The sequence below is a fragment of the Mobula birostris genome, chromosome 6 (assembly GCF_030028105.1).
Source record: "Mobula birostris isolate sMobBir1 chromosome 6, sMobBir1.hap1, whole genome shotgun sequence".
Classification (NCBI taxonomy): Eukaryota; Metazoa; Chordata; class Chondrichthyes; order Myliobatiformes; family Myliobatidae; genus Mobula; species Mobula birostris.
This window is the reverse complement of record NC_092375.1, coordinates 177,704,714-177,724,056: the sequence shown is the minus strand read 5'-3', so window position 1 is coordinate 177,724,056 and position 19,343 is coordinate 177,704,714. Positions and strand designations below refer to the sequence as shown.

The window sequence follows — 19,343 nt, the reverse complement described above, 5'->3', positions numbered from 1 at the left end:
CATCCATTCCCACCGATCTCCTGCCTGGCACTTATCCTTGTAAGCGGAACAAGTGCTACACCTGCCCTTACACTTCCTCCTTCACCACCATTCAGGGCCCCAGACAGTCCTTCCAGGTGAGGCAACGCTTCACCTGTGAGTCTGCTGGGGTGATATACTGCGTCCGGTGCTCCCGGTGTGGCCTTCTATATATTGATGAGACCCGATGCAGATTGGGAGACTGCTTCGCTGAACACCTACGCTCTGTCCACCAGAGAAAGCAGGATCTCCCAGTGGCCACACATTTTAATTCCACATCTCATTCCCATTCTGACATGTCTATCCATGGCCTCCTCTACTGTAAAGATGAAGCCACACTCAGGTTGGAGGAACAACACCTTATATTCCGTCTAGGTAGCCTCCAACCTGATGGCATGAATATTGATTTCTCTAACTTCCGTTAATGCCCCTCCTCCCCTTCTTACCCCATCCCTAATTCTTTCTTCCTTTCTTTATTTATTCTTTACTCTCTTTCCCTCTCAAAATAACTCCTTGCCTGTTCTCCATCTTCTTCTGGTGCTCCTCTCCCCCTTTCTTTCTTCCAAGGCCTTCCGTCCCATGATCCTCTCCTTCTCCAGCCTTGTATCCCTTTTGCCAATCAACTTCCCAGTTCTTGGCTTCATCCCTCCCCCTCCTGTCTTTTCCTATCATTTCGGGTCTCCCCCTCCCACTTTCAAATCTCTTACTATCTCTTTTTTCCATTATTCCTGACGAACGGTCTCGACCCAAAACGTCGACTGTACTTCTTCTGATAGATGCTGCCTGGCCTGCTGTGTTCCACAAGCATTTTGTGTGTGTTGCTTGAATTTCCAGCACCTGCAGATTTTCTTGTGTTAGCAATCTCCTCCTCTTGTTTCCTCCGGTATCCTGTGGTAGACTCCATGTGAACTTACCAACCTTAATCCTTTTTAAATACACTCAACAGCTCCTCCTTATTATTGGCATTCGTTAGAACATTAACACAGCCTTCTCCTTGGTGAATACTGATGCAAGTAATCACTTAGTACCTTTTAACCTATCACCTCCTAACTATCGTCCTTCTCCTTCCCCCCCACCCCACCCACCTTTTTATTCTGGCATCTTCCCCCTTCCTTTCCAGTCCTGAAGAAGGTGTTTGGCCTGGAACATCAACTGTTTATTCATTTTCATAGATGCCGCCTGACCTGGTGAGTTCCTCCAGCATCGTGTGTGTTGTTGTTTTGAATTTACAGCATTTGCAGAATTTTTCACGTTTACATTTAGTATCTCGCCCCGTTCCCCTGGTTCCAGGCATAAACACTCTGAGTTGTCCTTGAGTGAAGTCACCATTTCCCTAATTGCTCTCTTGCTCTTTATGCTTAAAGGCTGGGGTATTTGAGGGAGAAATTGTTTTATTATAAGAACAGAGAGTGGTCGATATCTGGAACACACTGAGGAGGTGCTGGAGTTAAATACAATCATTGTGTTTAAGAAATATTTAAATGGGCTTTTAATAAGTATAGTTAGATGGATAAAGAAACTTTAAAGTAGGGGAAAGGTCCAGCAACAATGGAGCTCCAGAACATGGGGTGGCTGAGGAATGTGGGGGTCAGATAGCTGAAAGCCTGCAATGGGATAGAGGGGCAAAATGGCCTTCCACAGTGGATCCAAGTTGGAAGAGCATCAAGAGTGGGGTAGGAGGAGAACCAATGATTTAAAAGCTAGAGCTGAGTAGCGCATGGGGGAGCCAATAGAAATTGACATCAGTTCAATAAAACGCAAATACTGATTATTGTCAAACAGGATGTGGGTGGTAGAGACTATGCAGCATAGAGAAACTGTCCATATTCTGCAGGTTCCACCGAGATGCAACACAGAGCGTCATAGGAGGTCATTCCTGCCTGTGGCCATCAAACTTTACAACTCCTCCCTTGGAGGGTCAGACACCCTGAGCCGATAGGCTGGTCCTGGACTTATTTCCTGGCATAATTTACATATTACTATTTAACTATTTATGGTTTTATTACTACTTAATTATTTATCAGGCAACTGTAACGAAAACCAATTTCCCCCGGGATCAAGTATGTCTATGACTATGATTATCAGAATGGTTGTAATGAAGATATTGACATTTTATTGTGACTGAGTTACACTGAAAAGCTTGTCTTGCATACCGTTCATATCAATCGGCAGTACATTGAGACAGTACAAGATGAAACATTAACAGAATGCAGAATAAAGTGTTGCAGTTACACAGAAAATGCAGTGCGAGTAGACAATAAGGTGCAAGGTTATAATGAGATTAATTGTGAGGTCAAGAGTTCATCTTATTGTACTAGGGATGGGTATATCTAATTGTACCCATTCACTTCAAGGTCTAGGATCTTTTCTCTGTCACACTGGTGGTTGTGTGGCAAAAAAAGACCAACAGCATCTCTTCTACCTCAGGCGACTGAAGAAGTTTGACATGAGTCTCCGAATCCTCAAGGCCATCTACAGGGGCACCACTGAGAGCACCCTGACTGGCCGTATCACCTCCTGGTACAGGAACTGCATCGACCTTGATCACCGGGCACTGCAGAGAGCGGTACGGACAGCCCAGTGCATCTGTGGATGTGAACTTCCCTCCATTGAGGACATTTATAGCAGTAGGTGCAGAAAGAAGGCCTGAAAGATCATTGGGGACACCAGTCACCCCAACTATAAAGTGTTTCAGCTGCTTCAGTCTAGCAAATGGTACCGCAGCATTAAAGCCAGGACCAACAGACTACAGGATAGCTTCATTCTACAAGCCATTAGACTTTTAAATTCACATGTCTGTACATTACAATGGAGTCATAGCACAAAGACTTTTATTCCCTCACACTGTGGGATGGATGTAAGATTTAAATAAATTCATATTCATTCCATAGGTACTGCCTGGTCTCCAGAGCATTTCCTGTTTTCTTTCATGTCAGAATTCTGGCATCTACAGTATTTTATTTCTGATTTATGTAGGATTGAGTTAGAGATTTCTGCAAGGAGGCAAATCAAGGCTAAGTGTTTCAAAAGCAATAGGATAAAGTTAAGATGGTGAAGCCAAGAGTTGATGGTGACTGGTTGCTACAGATAGCCAGCACTTGTTTGAAATTGTCCCTTGCATTGGTCAGAATTTTACTGAGGATATTAAAATACTGAATTACTCATTCAGGCAGAGATGAGGAGCCCACCCATTGCAATGCAGGAGAAATTATTCATATATTGAGATAGAAAGAGATAGGTAACCCAGCTGACTATCAGAAATAGCAGTGAATTAGGTGTTTCTTCACTTTGGCTCAAGCATATACAGTATAAAATCAAGAAAATGTGAAGTAGTGAGACACCAAACAGACAAAATAGCACTGATTACTTGAACTGGTGAATCTCTGCACTGTGGCCAGTACAAAAGTCAAACAGAAATGGACTAAGGTGTAGGGTTGTAACAAAAGATGGTTCAGATGAAAGGATGATTAGAGATGGGAATTCAGTTGAGAAAAATGAGATAACGGCTTTTGCAGTATCAGCGGCCCGGATTCAGTTCTGCCACGTCTGTAAGGAGCTTGTACATTTTCCCTGCGACAGTATGGACTGCCACCATGTGCTCCAGTTCCCTCCTACATTCAACCGAGGTTTGGGTCAGTAGGTCAATTGGTCACACGGGTGTAATTGGGCAGCGTGGACTTGTTGGACTAGGAGGGCTTGTTACTCTGCGATATGTCTAAATAAAATAAAATCAAAAATAATACAGAGTTACCAGAAAACAAATAAAAGGGACATAGCGTTCAACTTTTTAGAAAACAAAGAAGTTACTCTTTTGAAATTCAGAAGTATAAGGTTAAAAAGCTCTTGTGAATTACAGATATGTGATTCGATGTTGGGGTGTTCATGAGCTTGGCAATTAGCTTGCAGACGTTTCATCACCAGTTGGGGTGACATCGTCAGTGCGCAGTTGTTGGTGTTTCTGTCTGGGAGTGCTTGCGTTTACATTGCCTCAGTCCTGATTGGCTGCTCCTTCTGTTGACCTTTGAATTCTATTGGCTCGCATTTCTTTGGCTCTTAGGGGTTCGTAGATGGTGTCTATTTCGAGATGTTTGTTTGCAGACATCAGAAAAGAACCATGCTTCTGATGATTTGTGATTGCTAGAAAAGCAATAGGAATTAAACAATAACCTGACAGAAGTACATTATAAACGGAAAGTGGAAACTGATTCTATGTTGACAACTACAATGCTGATTGAAGAAAAGTCATGTGAAAGAGACATTTGCTAAGTTAGGAAATGGCTAGAAAACAGACATATATTAGAAGAAAATGCGCATTTATATTCATTTCATTAATAATTCAATGACTAACATTTTATGGCTGGGATAATGCAGCAATATATGAACATACCTCCAGTATGGTTTCTTCAGGATAATGCAACACATCAGATTACAGGGAAGTTAATTTGATATGAAATGATCAGTCTTTCTTTTAAAAAGATATACAGTATGACAGATGTAAGCAATGCTTTGTAATGTGATAACAGGATTAATTCCACATGGAATGACATATTAGGCAACATTGACACATTTGCCATAACAAGGTTTACGCAAGTTATTAGTGACAATTTACATCGATACAAGTGGAAGATACATGAAACACTATATCTGTGAATGCTTGTCAGCCTCTGCTTTTTCAAGATATTATTGATTTCATTTAAAGGAAAATCATGATAATATAAAAATGATTAAACTTTGTACAGAATTGATATTTGGGATTATGTGGCAAAATATACTACAACTTACCTCTGGAAATTGATAACACCTCAATATACTAAACAATTAATTCTTTCAGAATGGAAATGAGGAGGAATTTCCTTAACCAGAGAGTGGTGAATCTGTGGAATTTGTTGCCACAAGCAGCTTTGGGAGCCAAGTCATTGGGTATTTTTAAGGCACAGGTTGATAGATTTTTGATCAATCAGGGTATGAAGGGAAACGGGGAGAAGGCAGGAGATTGGGGCTGAGAGGGAAAATGGATCAGCCATGATGAGATGGCAGAGCAGACTCAATGGGCCAAATAGCCTAATCTGCTCCTATTTCTTATGGTCTTATGGAAATGGTATTGCAGGCATACTTCGTCCAAGAGGATGTTTTATATAACACAAAAATGGTCAAGCTACAAATCACTTGGTACTATTTGACACCTGGACTCTTTATTACCCCTGCCAGAAAAATTAATATCCACTTTACTGGAAAATTTTTAAAAATAGCAAGATTCTGTTAATGTGAATTAGGTTTAAAGAACAACAAACAGGGTGCCAGTATAGAATGAATTATGTGCGCTTTATAGCATCAAAATGAAAAGGCCTGAACTGCCTTTACAGGTGTTTGTCCATTTAACATTACTGCTTCCGAGCACACTGAAGAACCATAAATCATGTAGTATGCAAGATTTAAGGTACTGTCCAGTAAAAATTAACAATATGTGCCCTGAGATAGCAGGAAGATAGAATTAGAATTTTCACTACCATAACAAACCCCATTTATTTAATATTTTTGAGATAGCAAAACATGTCAAGACCTTTCAAAAAAGCCTTATCAAATAAAATTGACGCTGCACCACAAAAAGAAAAAAATCCCCCCCCCCCCCCCCCATTTTTGACTCTGGCCTTCTACATCTTCTCACCTGCCTGTCACTTCCCTCTAGGTCCCTTTCTCCTTCCTTCTCTCTTAGGGTCCACTCTCATCTCCTATCAGATTCTTTCTTCTCCAGCCCTTTACCTTTCTCACCCACCTGGCTTCATCTATCCCTTCCAGCTAGCCTCCCTTCTCTCCCCCACTTTTTTACTCTGGTGTCTCTTCCCTTCCTTTTCAGTCCTGAGGAAGGGTCTCAGCCCAAAATGTCGACTGTTTATGCATTTCCATGTATGCTACCCGACCTGCTGAGTTCCTCCAGCATTTTGTGTGTGTTACTTTAGATTTACAGCATCTGTAAACTTTCTTATGCGTATACTATATATCAATTCTTGTTTATTTTGTATCATTCCCTGTTAAAACCATGAGGAGTTCTCTGAATGTTAGCTGTGAATTGTACTGCTAGACATGTCTTAACCTCTTGTGCCATTTCAGAAGCCATTGTGTGCCAAAAAAAAACATGCAGTTTCAGATGAGGGCCAAGGCAGACAAACTTGGAGCAAGAACATCTTGATGAGGAAAATGCAGATACATTGACTGTTATTTAGTAAAGTTCAGAAAATGTATCTTTGTATTGAGAAGTTTCAAAAGAAGCTCAATTATTTATATAAGGAGCAAGTTTGATATGAAAGAAGATTGGTAGCTCAGGTTGGCTACATGTTTGTAGGGTTGTTCGCTGAACTCGGAAGTTAGGTCGCAAACGTTTCATCACCAGTCGAGGCGACATCAGTGCACAATTCAGTGTTGTTTCTGCCAAGTGCCCACGTTTATATTGATCCAACTCGTTGTTCTGATTGGTTGGCTGTTATGCCAGCCGCCAGTCTCTGCTTTGTCCCAGCCAATCGAATAGCTGAGTGATCTCCGCTGGCCCGTATCCCTGGTTATCAGCCAACCGGTCAGAACAACAAGTTAGACCAATACTACAGAATTAACACTCAATTGTGCACTGATGGTGTCATCTCCACTGGTGCCGAAATGTTTGCAAACTAACTTCCAGGCTTAGCGAACAACCCTACAAACAAACAGGGAGCAAGTAATAACAAACATTAGCTGTGGCAAAATTTTTGGAGTCCATCTTAAAAATTAAATGTCTCACATATGCAGGGAGGAAGGAAGGGAGCAAGTGTGAATAGCTGGCTGTAAAACCCAGCTAGGCTGAGGACATAGCAATCTTACTGGCATGAAATCATCATAAAAGCTCTATTGTTTTACATGCCCTACAGCTGGCCAAATGAAAAGAATAGCTGACATCTGGAAAGAAACACAAGTGGCAGGAGGACAGTGACTGGAGAAAGGCCAATAATGAAGTGATGGGTGGGAGAGAACAGACACGTTAATACAGAGTCAGAGGTCAAGATTTGTGTAGAAGATTAATGTAGAACTCAAAAGTACAAGATAGGTCAAATAATCCGTGATGTGGGTTGGCAGGTTTGGAGGCAGGAGAAAGAATAAAAGTTTTTTTTCCTGATTTGGCTGAATGTGGCATTCCCCCAGGATTTGTACCGAGTCCCAAGCTTTTCAGCATTTATATCAATGATTTGCATGAGTACAGAATTGTATATCCACATTTGCAGATGCAACAAAGATAAAAAGCTTTGGAAGAGCCATTGGGAGAGCTGAAAATTAGAGTCACAGACTAAGTGAGTGGGCAAAATTATAATAGATGGAGTACAATGCGTTTATGTACCAGGTCATGCACGCTTGATTCAAGAAAGGCAAGATGGAACATTGTCCAAACGAAAGAGAAGAGGCAGAAAAGGGATTTCAGTTTTCTTGTACCTAAACCACCAAATTCCTAGCGCAGTTAAAATTGTGATCAGAAAGGTATTGAAAACCTCAAGCACTGTCTATTGAGCTTAGGTTAGGCCAGTCCTCAAACATCCCTCGTCTGATACATAACCCACCACTCAAATGATTTGAGCCCCATTAACTTTCCATTTCTTCTTGTCACATACTGTGTTTGATCTTCTGATTAGATGTTTGTATCTGAAGTCAAGGAGTAACCCAAATTTCACATTTGCCCCATTAAACTGTAAAATTGAGCAACAAATTCTAGCTTGTACATGAGAAGATTAACGTTAACTGGATATGTTACTGATAAAATTTTAATTAAAACTATCCATATCATTCTACCTTATATATGAAATAGTCAAATAAAAAATAGACAGTAGATCATTCAACAAGCAGTTATAACTCACTGATTTATGCTTTTAATGTTCTCTTCAAAATAAGCACTGCAGAGTGATGCTGGAAAAAAAAACTTAAGACTACATTTCAAATACTACTGTTGTTACCACACTGGTCGATCTATCTAAAATGAGGCATTTATCATATTATGAGAGTACTGAACTGCACTTATAAACCATGCTACCAGAAATAGCTCTTGTCACACTATAATTAAATTGCTGGAATGAATCCAAGTCTCTGGAAGTGGATGTGCCTGGCATAATGCACACAGGATAATATAGTTTGTAGCAGATTGATATGGCTGGCACAGTTTATTTAAATAATATGAGCCCATTTATAAATATTGTTAATTACTGAAATTTAAACACTATTGACAGTAAGAATATTTTAAACAATACATAGACTTCTATTATTAGATTCACGTCAAAGTTACACTCCCTGCTGGTGTACAAAAGTAAACTTCAGAACTGCACATTCTTATGAGCCTCTTCTAGAAACAAAAGATATATATATATGTGGGGTTCTCGATACGACCACAGGTTGAATGCAGCACAAACATCACCAACAATGCCAGCAACCTTTCTCGTGTGTCTAAACAATGAGTAATATCAAGTCAAGCTTATTGTCATTTAACAAGATACATGCATACCGTCAAACGAGACAGTGTTTCTCCAGACCAGGGTGTAAAGCACATTAGTACACATAAAATGCAGATAAGACCATGAGATATAGGTGTAGAATTAGGCCATCTGGCCCATCGCATCTTCTCCACCATTTCATCATGGCTCAATGCACGGAGTATCAGAAATAAGGTGAATGATCTCGTTGCACTATTACAGTTTGTCAGGTATGATGTGGCTATCATTGAATCATAGCTGAAGGACAGTTGTAGTTGGGAGCTGAATGTCCAAGGTTACACATTGTATTGGAAGGATAGGAAGGTAGGCAAAGGGGGAGGCGTGGTTCTGCTGGTAAAAAATGACATCAAATCAGTAGAAGGATGTGACATAGGATTGGAGGACGTTGAATCCTTGTGGGTTGAGTTAAGTGTTACGTACCCCGTAACTGGGTTGCCAAACCAGCAGAAATGGATCACTCAGTTGGAGTCTGGATTACTAGAACTAAGAAAGTTTTATTAAAGAAACGATTAGAGTACTGTGTTGTTTGTTTCTTTAGGATAATGAATGCAACAGTTCAGCAATGATAAACATACATGTACACAGAATTCAGATAACAGGGTCAATCAAGCTCTATCGTTGTCTAGGGGTAAATAACCAGTTTCAAAGTGACGCAAGGTTCAGTTCAATTTAGTTCAGTTCAGTTCACAGTAATCGCTGCCGTGGGAGATGGACAGTGTGGGGGAAGGAGAGAGAGAGCAAAAACGAATGAATATTCAAGGCTTCCAGACAGACCTTCGCAGTCAGCTTTCGGGCGAGCCCTTTGTGATGTCATCTGAGGTTACCGAACGTGACCCCTCCGTTTCCAGATACGATTGTTTCCCTGCGCTGAACCTGGCACCCAGGCAAGGGTGGACACACACCAGGTTCCTGCCGATCGTGCCTTTCCACCCTGAGCGTCTATGGCTTGATCCCGCGATCAGCCGTCCAAAAGCTTCCCACTGACTTGTGAGAGGCGCACCGCTTCCAGGGTCTCGTTACCTCGGGTGTCATGTGTGTCGCCTTAGCGAACCTGTCCCTTTTTATCCCCCTGCTGGGGTATCGCCTGTCCATCACTTCAAACAGTTCGGGGTTCAAAGGGTGAGCCGCTCTTGACAGCTCTCCTTCCCCTTCATTAACATCTCCAAATGCTGCTCCATTGTTTTCCTTATCTCTCTCTCTCCTGTCAGGTGGCAGACCAGCTGCTGATCCCACTGGTGCCAGCCCAGGCCAGCTACATCTTAATCTATGTGTATTCTTGTCACATAAGAAACTGCAAGGGTAAAAAGACCCTGATACCAGTTGTATACAGGCCTCCCAATAGCACCATAGATTACAACAGGAAATAGAAAAGGCATGTCAAAAGGGAAATGTTATGTTAGTCATGGGAGATTTCAACATGCAGGTTGATTGGGAAAGTCAGGTTAGTAATGGATCTCAAGAGAACGAGTTTGTTGAATACCTATCAGATGGCTTTGTAGAGCAGTTTGTCATTGAGCCTACTAGGTTTTATTAGCTATGCTAGATTGGGTGTTACGTAATGAACTGGAGGTGATTAGGGATCTTAAGACAAAGGAACACTTAGGAGGAAGTGATCACAATGTGATTGAATTCAACTTGAAATTTAATAGGGAGAAGGTAAAGTTTAGCGTAGCAGTGTTTCAGTGGAGTAAAGGAAATTATTGTGGTATGAGAGAGGAGTTGGCCATAGTAAATTGGAAGGAGATGCTGGCAGGAATGACAATAGAGCAGGAATGGCTGTGAGCTTCAGGGAAAAATGAGGAAGGTGCAGGATAGATGTACTCCAACAACAAAGAAATACTCAAATGGCAAATAGTACAACTGTGGCTGACAAGGGAAGTCAAAGCTAATGTAAAAGCAAAAGAGAGGGCATATAACTAAACAAAAATAAGTGGGAAGATAAAGGATTGGGAAGCTTTTAAAAACCTACACAGAGCAATGAAAAGAATCATTAGGAGGGAAAAGATGAAATATGAAAGCAAGCTAGAAAACAATATCAAAGTGGATAGTAAAAGCTTTTTCAAGTATGTAAAAAATAAAAGAGGTGAGAATGGATATAGGACCACTAGAAAATGAGGCTGGAGAAATAATAACAGGGGACAAGGAGATGGCAGATGAAGTAAATGAGTATTTTGCATCAGTTTTCACTGTAAAAGACACTTGCAGTGTGCCAGATGTTGAAGGGTGTGAGGGAAGAAAAATGAGTGCAGTTACGATTACAAGGGAGAAGGTGCTCAAAAAGCTGAAAGACCTAAGGGTACACAAGTCACCTGGACCAGGCAACTGCTCCACCATTTTATCACGGCTGATCCATTTTCCCTTTTGGCCCCAATCTCCTGCCTTCTCCCTGTATCCCTTCATGCCCTGACTGGTCAACCTCTGCCTTAAATATACATAAAGACTTAAACTCCAAAGCCACCGGTGGCACCATGCAATAACTCAAGAATGTAGGAATTAAATCTAGAAATGAATTATGCACAGATAAACAAAGTGCATATATTATTGCTCGCTGCTGCTTATGTGCGGGAGGGGGTAGCTGTGGGGGGGGGGACTTTGGGGTTCTAACATTTAACTGTTGTTCACTCCTTGGGGTACTCTGTTTTCGTGGATGGTTGCGTTTCAGGATGTATATTGTATACATTTCTCTGACATTAATTTGTAATAGTCATTTCTTGGTCCTCATGATTCAGATTAAATAATATCTCCGTTCATCCCCCACAAGCCATCTGCTCAGTTTAGATGGATGTAGGCAATAAATGCTGGTAATTCACATTCAGAGCATAGTTTTAAAAATATCTGCCTTCTGGGATGGCAGTCTTATACTCTACACTTTTCTCCAAGTTCTCCTTGTTGATGTGAGCTGTCTAAGCAAGTAAAAGAAGAATGAAAGATACCCATTGTTCCCCTTCACACCTTCCCTTGATTCTACGAATAGGTGGATCAAGGTCTGTATCTCCAATGATCTTCACAGTGATCAGTGTTGGTTGGAGTGAGAGTTGGTGGTTCTTAAGGGGAGAAAAGGAAATAGGAAAGGTTTGGTGGTTTCCAGTCTCCCTCTTCATTTTATTCTCTACATTTCAGTGGGTCTCCCAAAGACAATGTGGTAATTTGGTTTACCAACATCATTTACTGTGGTTTAGAGATTCTGTATTACTGTGCTAATCCAGCTTAATTTAGGGAACAATGGTAATCATCAACAAATTAACCAAATTATATCCATAAATATAATACTAAAAATGTAGTTTTAGAATATATTCGTAAAGTCAGTGCCCAGATGAGTATTACCCTTCCTTGTACTTCCCTCCAGCCATTCACAGCATTGATATCAATAGATCTATCACTGGGGGCAGATTACACATGATAGGCATTTAATGCTCGCTGTTAACTTTGGAGGTTTTAAAATTAAGAAAATTTCACATAATTACCTTCGACATCTGGACTCAGATAATTGCGTATTTCACTGAGAATGAAGTTAATCTCTTCCTCGTGTGGAATTGGTTTAGTTGTAATCTCCGTTGGTGTATCAGTGGTTCCTGCAATGACCATTCCTTCCCAAGGTAAGAAGAATATAACTCTGCCATCACTAGTTGCTGGATCCAGCAGTCCCATTGCTTCAGGGCTACAAGTCCAAGTTACGAGGTTATTTTAAATAGAGGGCGAATGTCAAACCAACAATTCACTAAAATGCAATAACATTTGGATTTTATACAGGATGATCTTTAAGAGAACAACTGTATTATTTTGTGATGATATTACACCTGACTATATTTTGTTCACAAATAAAACAAAAACAAGCTAAAGTTGTGTGGCAACCCGTATCAGACGAAAATAACTTGAACCTATGATTTGCTGCCTGTTGTACTCGCATTGTCCTTTATTAACTGACTCATATAGAATGCGTCTTGCACTGAGAGTCATCGTACCGCTATCAAATGGGGTTAAGATTTATTTTATTACCTATAGTAGCCAGGCAAGACAACGTGTACTCCAGTACTGCCCTGACAAATCTTCTTGACTCCTTTATCATCCATTTCACGCAGCGTATCTGTGAAAGGTCCAGTAGCGTTGATAACACATTTGGCCCTCACTTGAAACAATTCCCCTGAGAAAGAACACAACACTAATCAGGCACCCAATAGTCCTGGCGTAACATATAAATGAACAATAGTGTACAAAATAATTTTAGAACATCCTTGAAATGATAGCTCCTCTAAAATATATATCTGCTTTAAAACATAGAAAATTAAATTTTGTAACATAAATACTACAAAATGTTTTGAAGATTTTTATGCTAATTATATAACAGCAATAATTAAAATTCTGCATACAGCTGGCTTTTACAATTCTTGTGGTGGTTCCTGGGGTGAAGTCACATCTGTTCTTTGAGACCATCAGGGTACTTTGATCCTAGTGTCACAAAGCAGGTGGCTACTGAGAAGGCCAATGAATTGGTTTTAATTTGCCAATGCTGCCTAGTTTCAGAGTGGGTCTATTAGATTAAAAATAGAATATGTTGCTCCATTACTCAGAAAGGAAGGGACACAGAAAGCAGCATGAACCAAAGGGTTTGATTCAATAAATGTAGGTGAGTTAACATACTATCTGTATGGGAAAGCATTGCAAGTTACAGTAAAAACACACACACACAAAATGCTGGAGGAGCTCAGCAGGCCAGACAGCATCCATGGAAATGAGTAAACAGTTGACGCTTCAGGCCAAGACCCTTCATCAGGACTGGGAAGAGAAGATGAGAAGCCAGAGCAAGAAGGTTGGGGGAGAGGATGAAGAAGGACAAGGTAGCAGGAGGTAAGGTGAGAGAGGGAAACAGGAATGGGGGAACGGTGAAGGTTGGGGGGGGGGGTTAGGATACAATTACCAGAAGTTCAAGAAATCAATGCTCATGCCATCAGGTTGGAGGCTACCCAGATGGAACATAAGGTGCTGCTCCTCCAGCCTGAGTGTGGCCTTATCTCGGCAGTAGAGGAGGCCATGGACTGATATGTTAGAATGGGAATAGGAAGTAGAAATGAAATGGGTGGCTAGAAATGAAATGGGTGGCCACAGTGTGATCCTGCTTTGTCTGGCAGGTGAAACGTAGGTGTTCAGTGAAGCAATTTCCCAATCTACGTCGGGTCTCACTGATAAACAGCAGGCCACACCAGGAGCACCAGATACAGTAGATGATTCCAACAGACTCACGGCTGAAATGTCGCCTCAGCTCGAAGCAATGTTTGGGCCTTGAATGAATGGTAGTGAAAAAGGAGGCGTAGGGGCAAGTACAGTACTTAGAAAACATAGAAAAACTACAGCACAGAAACATGCCTTTTGGCCCTTCTTGGCTGTACCGAACCATTTTCTGCCTAGTCCCACTGACCTGCATATGGACCATATCCCTCCATACACCTCCCATCCATGTATCTGTCCAATTTATTCTTAAATGTTAAAAAAGAACTCTCATTTACCACTTCATCTGGCAGCTCATTCCATACTCCCACCACTCTCTGTGTGAAGAAGCCCCCCCTAATGTTCCCTTTAAACTTTTCCCCCTTCACCCTTAACCCATGTCCTCTGGTTTTTTTCTCCCCTTGCCTCAGTGGAAAAAGCCTGCTTGCATTCACTCTATCTATACCCATCATAATTTTATATACCTCTATCAAATCTCCCCTCATTCTTCTACGCTCCAGGGAATAAAGTCCTAACCTATTCGGCCTTTCTCTGTAACTGAGTTTTTCAAGTCCCGGCAACATCCTTGTAAACCTTCTCTGCACTCTTTCAACCTTATTAATATCCTTCCTATAATTTGGTGACCAAAACTGAAAACAATGCTCCAGATTCGGCCTCACCAATGCCTTACACAACCTCATCATAACATTCCAGCTCTTATATTCAATACTTTGATTAATAAAGGCCAATGTACCAAAAGCTCTCTTTACGACCCTATCTACCTGTGATGACACTTTTAGGGAATTTTGTATCTGTATTCCCAGATCCCTCTGTTCTCCTGCACTCCTCAGTGCCTTACCATTTACCCTGTATGTTCTACCTTGGTTTGTCCTTCCAAAGTGCAATACCCCACACTTGTCTGCATTAAACTCCATATTTGTTCCGCTTGCAAGGATAAGTACCAGGAGGGAGATCAGTCGGGAGGGAGGAATGGACAAGGAAATCATGTAGGGAGCGATCGCTGCGGAAAGTGGAAAGTGGGGGCGGGGGGCAGGATGGCGTGCTTGGTGGTGGGATTCCATTGGAGATGGCGGAAGTTACGGAGAATTATGTGCTGGACGAGGAGGTTAGTGGAGTGGTGATGAGGACAAGAGGAACTCTATCCTTGGTGGGGTGGTGGGAGGATCGGGTGAGGGCAGATGTGCATGAAATGGAAGAGATACGGTTAGGGGCAGTGTTGATGGCGGAGGAAAGGAAACCCCTTTCTTTGAAGAAGGAAGACATATTAGTTCTGGAATGAAAAGCCTCGTCCTGGGAGCAGATACAGTTGAGAGTAGGAATTGAGAGAAAGGGGTGGCATTTTTACAAGTGACAGGGTGGGTAGGGATACAGTCCAGGTAGCTGTGGGTATCAGTAGGTTTATAAACAATATCAGTAGATAAACTGTCTCCAGAGATGGAGACAGAGAGATTGAGAAAGGGGAGGGAGGTGTCAGAAATGGACCAAGTGAACTTAAGGGCAGGGTGGAAATTGGAGGCAAAGTTGATGAAGTTAACAAGCATAGCATGGGTGCAGGAAGCAGCACCAATGCAGTCGTCGACGTAGCACAGGAAAAGTTGGGGAGTGATACACGTGTAGGCAGGGAACAGAGACTGCTTCACGTAGATGACAAAAAGGCAGGCATAACAGGGAGCCATGCCAGTTCCCATGGCTACACCTTTTGTTTGAAGCAAGTGGGAGGAGAATGGTGGTGTAGGGGAATAGGTTGGGTCTTCTCTAGAAAGAAATGGGGAGCTTTAAGGCCCTCCTGATTGGGGGTGGAGGTGTATAGGGACTGGACACTATGGTGAAAATAAGACAAACGATACCAGGGAACTCGAAGTCATTGAAAAGATCCAGAGTGTGTGAAGTATTATGGATGTAGGTAGGATGGGGCTGAAGATGGTGGGGGAAAAACAGAGTTGAGGTACGCAGAATGTAAGTTCAGTGGGGCAGGAACAAGCAGAAACAATGGGTCTACCTGGACAGGCAGGTTTGTGGATCTTGGGTAGGAGGTAGAAATGAGAGGTGCAGGGTAAAGGAACTATGAGGTTGGTGGCAATGGATGGGACATCCCAGAGTTAATAAGGTCAGTGATGGTGAGGGTGACAATGACCCAGTGGGGTCCTGTTCGAGAGGTGAGTAGGAGGAAGTGTCTGAAAGTTGTCGCCTGGCCTCAGCACCTGAGTTACAGTACAGTAAGACACTTCAAAGAAATCCAGGCATTCAAACATAGGGAGGTCAGGTTTGGCCAAATTAGTGCAGTTCTTTCAAATAATACGCACTTGGTGTCAGGAACTTCCTTATTGACATGTTTGAAAATTAGTATACTATTATATTACCTGGTTATTTTATATCTAAACTGCACTGTTGGTACTAACTTTTTTTGTGTATTAATATCTCTTGTAAAGTTATATTGCAACTGTGTATCAGTGCCTATATGGTTTACCTTTTGTGTACTAATTCAATAAAAAGATTTAAAAAGAAAGAAAGGAAATGTAGAGGAAGCTTAACCCAAAAGCAGAACAGCGGAGTCAGTTTTAGTGGTGAGCAATAACAATAAGCCACAATGGACACAACACCAGAGAGGACAGGTAGTAAGCACAACAGGCAACGAGGTGACTGGAGGCCAAAATCAATAGGTTGAGGCTGGCTAGTTCGCTGAGTGAATGAGGTTTGTGGATGAGAGCTGGGTTTAAATAGGCTGCAGGTGATGAGTTGGAAACGAGTGGCAGGTGATTTCTGTTAGCTAGGTGAAGACTAGGAGGTGCCTGCCTGTGTAGGCGTGATAGGACTCCCCCCCACCTCACCAACAACTGACACCCAACAGCCCAGGACAATCCAAATCTGTCTGGTGGAACTCTTCGATGAGTGATGGAGCCAAAATGAAACTAGACAGCACTGAAGTCCTCTCCTCTGGGCCATACCCTTCCCAGTCAACCAGGTGCTGTCCATGATGACATAATTCCATCAACTGGTGAACCAGGTACACTACACCACTTTCCACTATTCTAAGTTGTGGAGGTGCAGGCTTAGGTGGTTTGAGTGGTCCATGGGCAATGGGCCTAATGTAGGATACATGGAAGGTATGTGTGATCCTGAGGGACAGTGGCAGCCAGAGACTTTAGTAACTAGATTGATGTGATGAGTAGTCTTGAAGCAACCAACAAACCAGAGCGAGTACTTGCGGAAGTATCATAAACAAGGCGGATGAACTTAGAGCGTGGATCAATATGGGGAACTGTGATGTTGTGGGCATTACTGAGACTTGAATGTCTCAGGACCAGGAATGGCTGCTGAATGTGCCAGGCTTTAGATGTTTCAAAAAGAATAGAGAGGGAGGCAAAAGAGGTGGGGGCATGGCATTGCTAATTAGGGATAATGTCATGGCTGCAGAAAAGGAGGAAGCCATGGAGGGATTATCTACTGAATCAGTGTAGGTGGAAGCCAGAAACAAGAAAGGGGCAATAATGGGTGTTTTTACAGGTCCCCAATAGTAACAGGGGCATCAAGGAGCAGATAGGGAGGCAGATTCTGGAATGGGACAATAATAATAGGGTTGTCGTGATGGGAGATTTTAACTTTCCTAACATTGATTGACATCTCCTTAGCGCAAGTAGATAAGCCAGCTAGAGAGGCTGTACTTGATCCAGTATTGGGAAGTGAACCTGGTCAAGTGTCAGATCTCTTGGTGGGAGAGCATTTTGGAGGCAGTAACCACAACCCTATCTCCTTCACCATAGTGCTGGAGAAGGACAGGAGTGGACAATTCGGGAAAACAGTTAATTGGGATAGGGGGAAATATGATGCTATTAGGCAGGAACTTGGGAGCATAAATTGGGAGCAGATGTTCTCAGGGAAATGCACAGCAGAAATGTGGCAAATATTCAGAGAACATTTGCATGGAGTTCTGCATAGGTATGTTTCATTGAGGTAGGGAAAGGATGGTAGAGTTAAAAAACCATGGTGTACAGAGTATGTAGAAAATCTAGTAAAGAAGAAAAGAAAAACTTACGAAATCTTCAAGAAACCAGGTACTGCTCCAGAATATTACAAGGTTGTTAGAAGGAGCTTAAGAATGGATTTAGGAGAGCCAAAAGGGGCCATGAGAAGGCCTTGATGAGCAGAATTAAGGAAAACCCCAAGGCATTCTACAAGTACGTAAAGAGCAAGAGGATGAGCCATGTGAGAATAGGACCAATCAGGTGCGACAGTGGAAACGTATACAAGGAGTCAGAGGAGGTAGCAGAGGTACTTAATGAATACTTTGCTTCAGTATTCACCAGAGAAACAGACCTTGGCAATTGTGGGGATAACTTACAGTGGACTGAAACACTTCAGCATATAGACATCAAGAAAGAGGATGTGCTAGAGCTTTCAAAAACCTTTAAGTTAGTTAAGTCACCGGGACCAGATAAGATATACCCCAGGCTACTGTGGGAAGTGAGGGAGGAGATTGCTGAGCCTCTTGCGATGATCTATGCATCATCAGTAGGGATGGGAGAAGTACTGGAGGATGGGAGGGTTGAAAATGTTGTTCCCTTGTTCAAGAAAGGGAGTAGAGATAATCCACGAAATTATAGACCAGAAAGTCTGACTTCAGTGGTGGGCAAGTTGTTGGAGAAGATCCTGAGAGGCAGGATTTATGAGCATTTAAAGAGACATAATCTGATTAGGGATAGTCAGCATGGCTTTGTCTAGGGCAGGTCGTGCCTTACGAGCCTGATGGGAATTCTTTGAGGAAGTAACAAAACACATTGATGAAGGTAGAACAGTGGATGCAGTGTATATGGATTTCAGTAAGGCATTTGATAAGGTTCCCCACGCAAGGCTCATTCAGAAAGTAAGGAGGCATGGGATCCAAGGAGACCTTGCTTTGTGAATCCAGAATTGGCTCTCCCATAGAAGGCAAAGGGTGGTCATAGATGGTGTGTATTCTGCATGGAGGATGGTAACTAGTGGAGATCCACAGGGATCTGTACTGGGTCCCCTCCTCTTTGTGATTTTTATAAATGACCTGAATAAAGAAGTAGAAAGGTGGGTTAGTAGGCTTGCTGACGACACAAAGGTTGGGGGTGTTGCGGATAGTCTGGAGGGTTGTCAGAGGTTACAGTGTGACATCGATAGGGTGAAGAACTGGGCTGAGAAGTGGCAGATGGACTTCAACCCAGATAAGTGTGAAGTGGTTCATTCTGGTAGGTCCAATTTGATAACAGAACATAATATAAATGGTAAGACTCTCGGCAGCGTGGAGGATCTGAGAGATCTTGGGATTCGTGTCGATAGGATGCTCAAAGCTGCTGCGCAGGTTGACAGTGTTGTTAAGAAGGTGTGTGATGTGTTGGCATTCATCAACCATGGGATTGAGTTCAAGAGCCGAGGGGTAATGTTACAGCTATATAGGACCTTGATCAAACCCCACTTGGAGTACTGTGTTCAGTTCAGGTCACCTCACTACAGGAAGGATCTGGATGCTATAGAGAGAGTGCAGAGGAGATTTACAAGGATGTTGCCTGGATTGGAGGGTGTACCTTATGAGAATAGTTAGAGTGAACTTGGCCTTTTCTCTTTGGAGCGACAGAGGAT

The 19,343-nt window shown here is 42.2% G+C and overlaps 1 protein-coding gene across 3 annotated transcripts in view; it reads right to left on the bottom strand.

Annotated features, from left to right (window-relative positions):
- Nucleotides 1-19,343, bottom strand: part of gpd2 (glycerol-3-phosphate dehydrogenase 2 (mitochondrial)) — a 139,207-nt gene that overhangs the window by 22,911 nt on the left and 96,953 nt on the right. For all 3 annotated transcript variants that reach the window (XM_072261962.1, XM_072261965.1, XM_072261963.1), the window contains 2 exons: nucleotides 12,513-12,657; nucleotides 11,981-12,174 (listed from right to left, as the gene is read on the bottom strand). In XM_072261962.1, coding sequence (XP_072118063.1) covers nucleotides 11,981-12,174; nucleotides 12,513-12,657 — 339 coding nt within the window. The remainder of the gene's footprint in view (nucleotides 1-11,980; nucleotides 12,175-12,512; nucleotides 12,658-19,343) is intronic.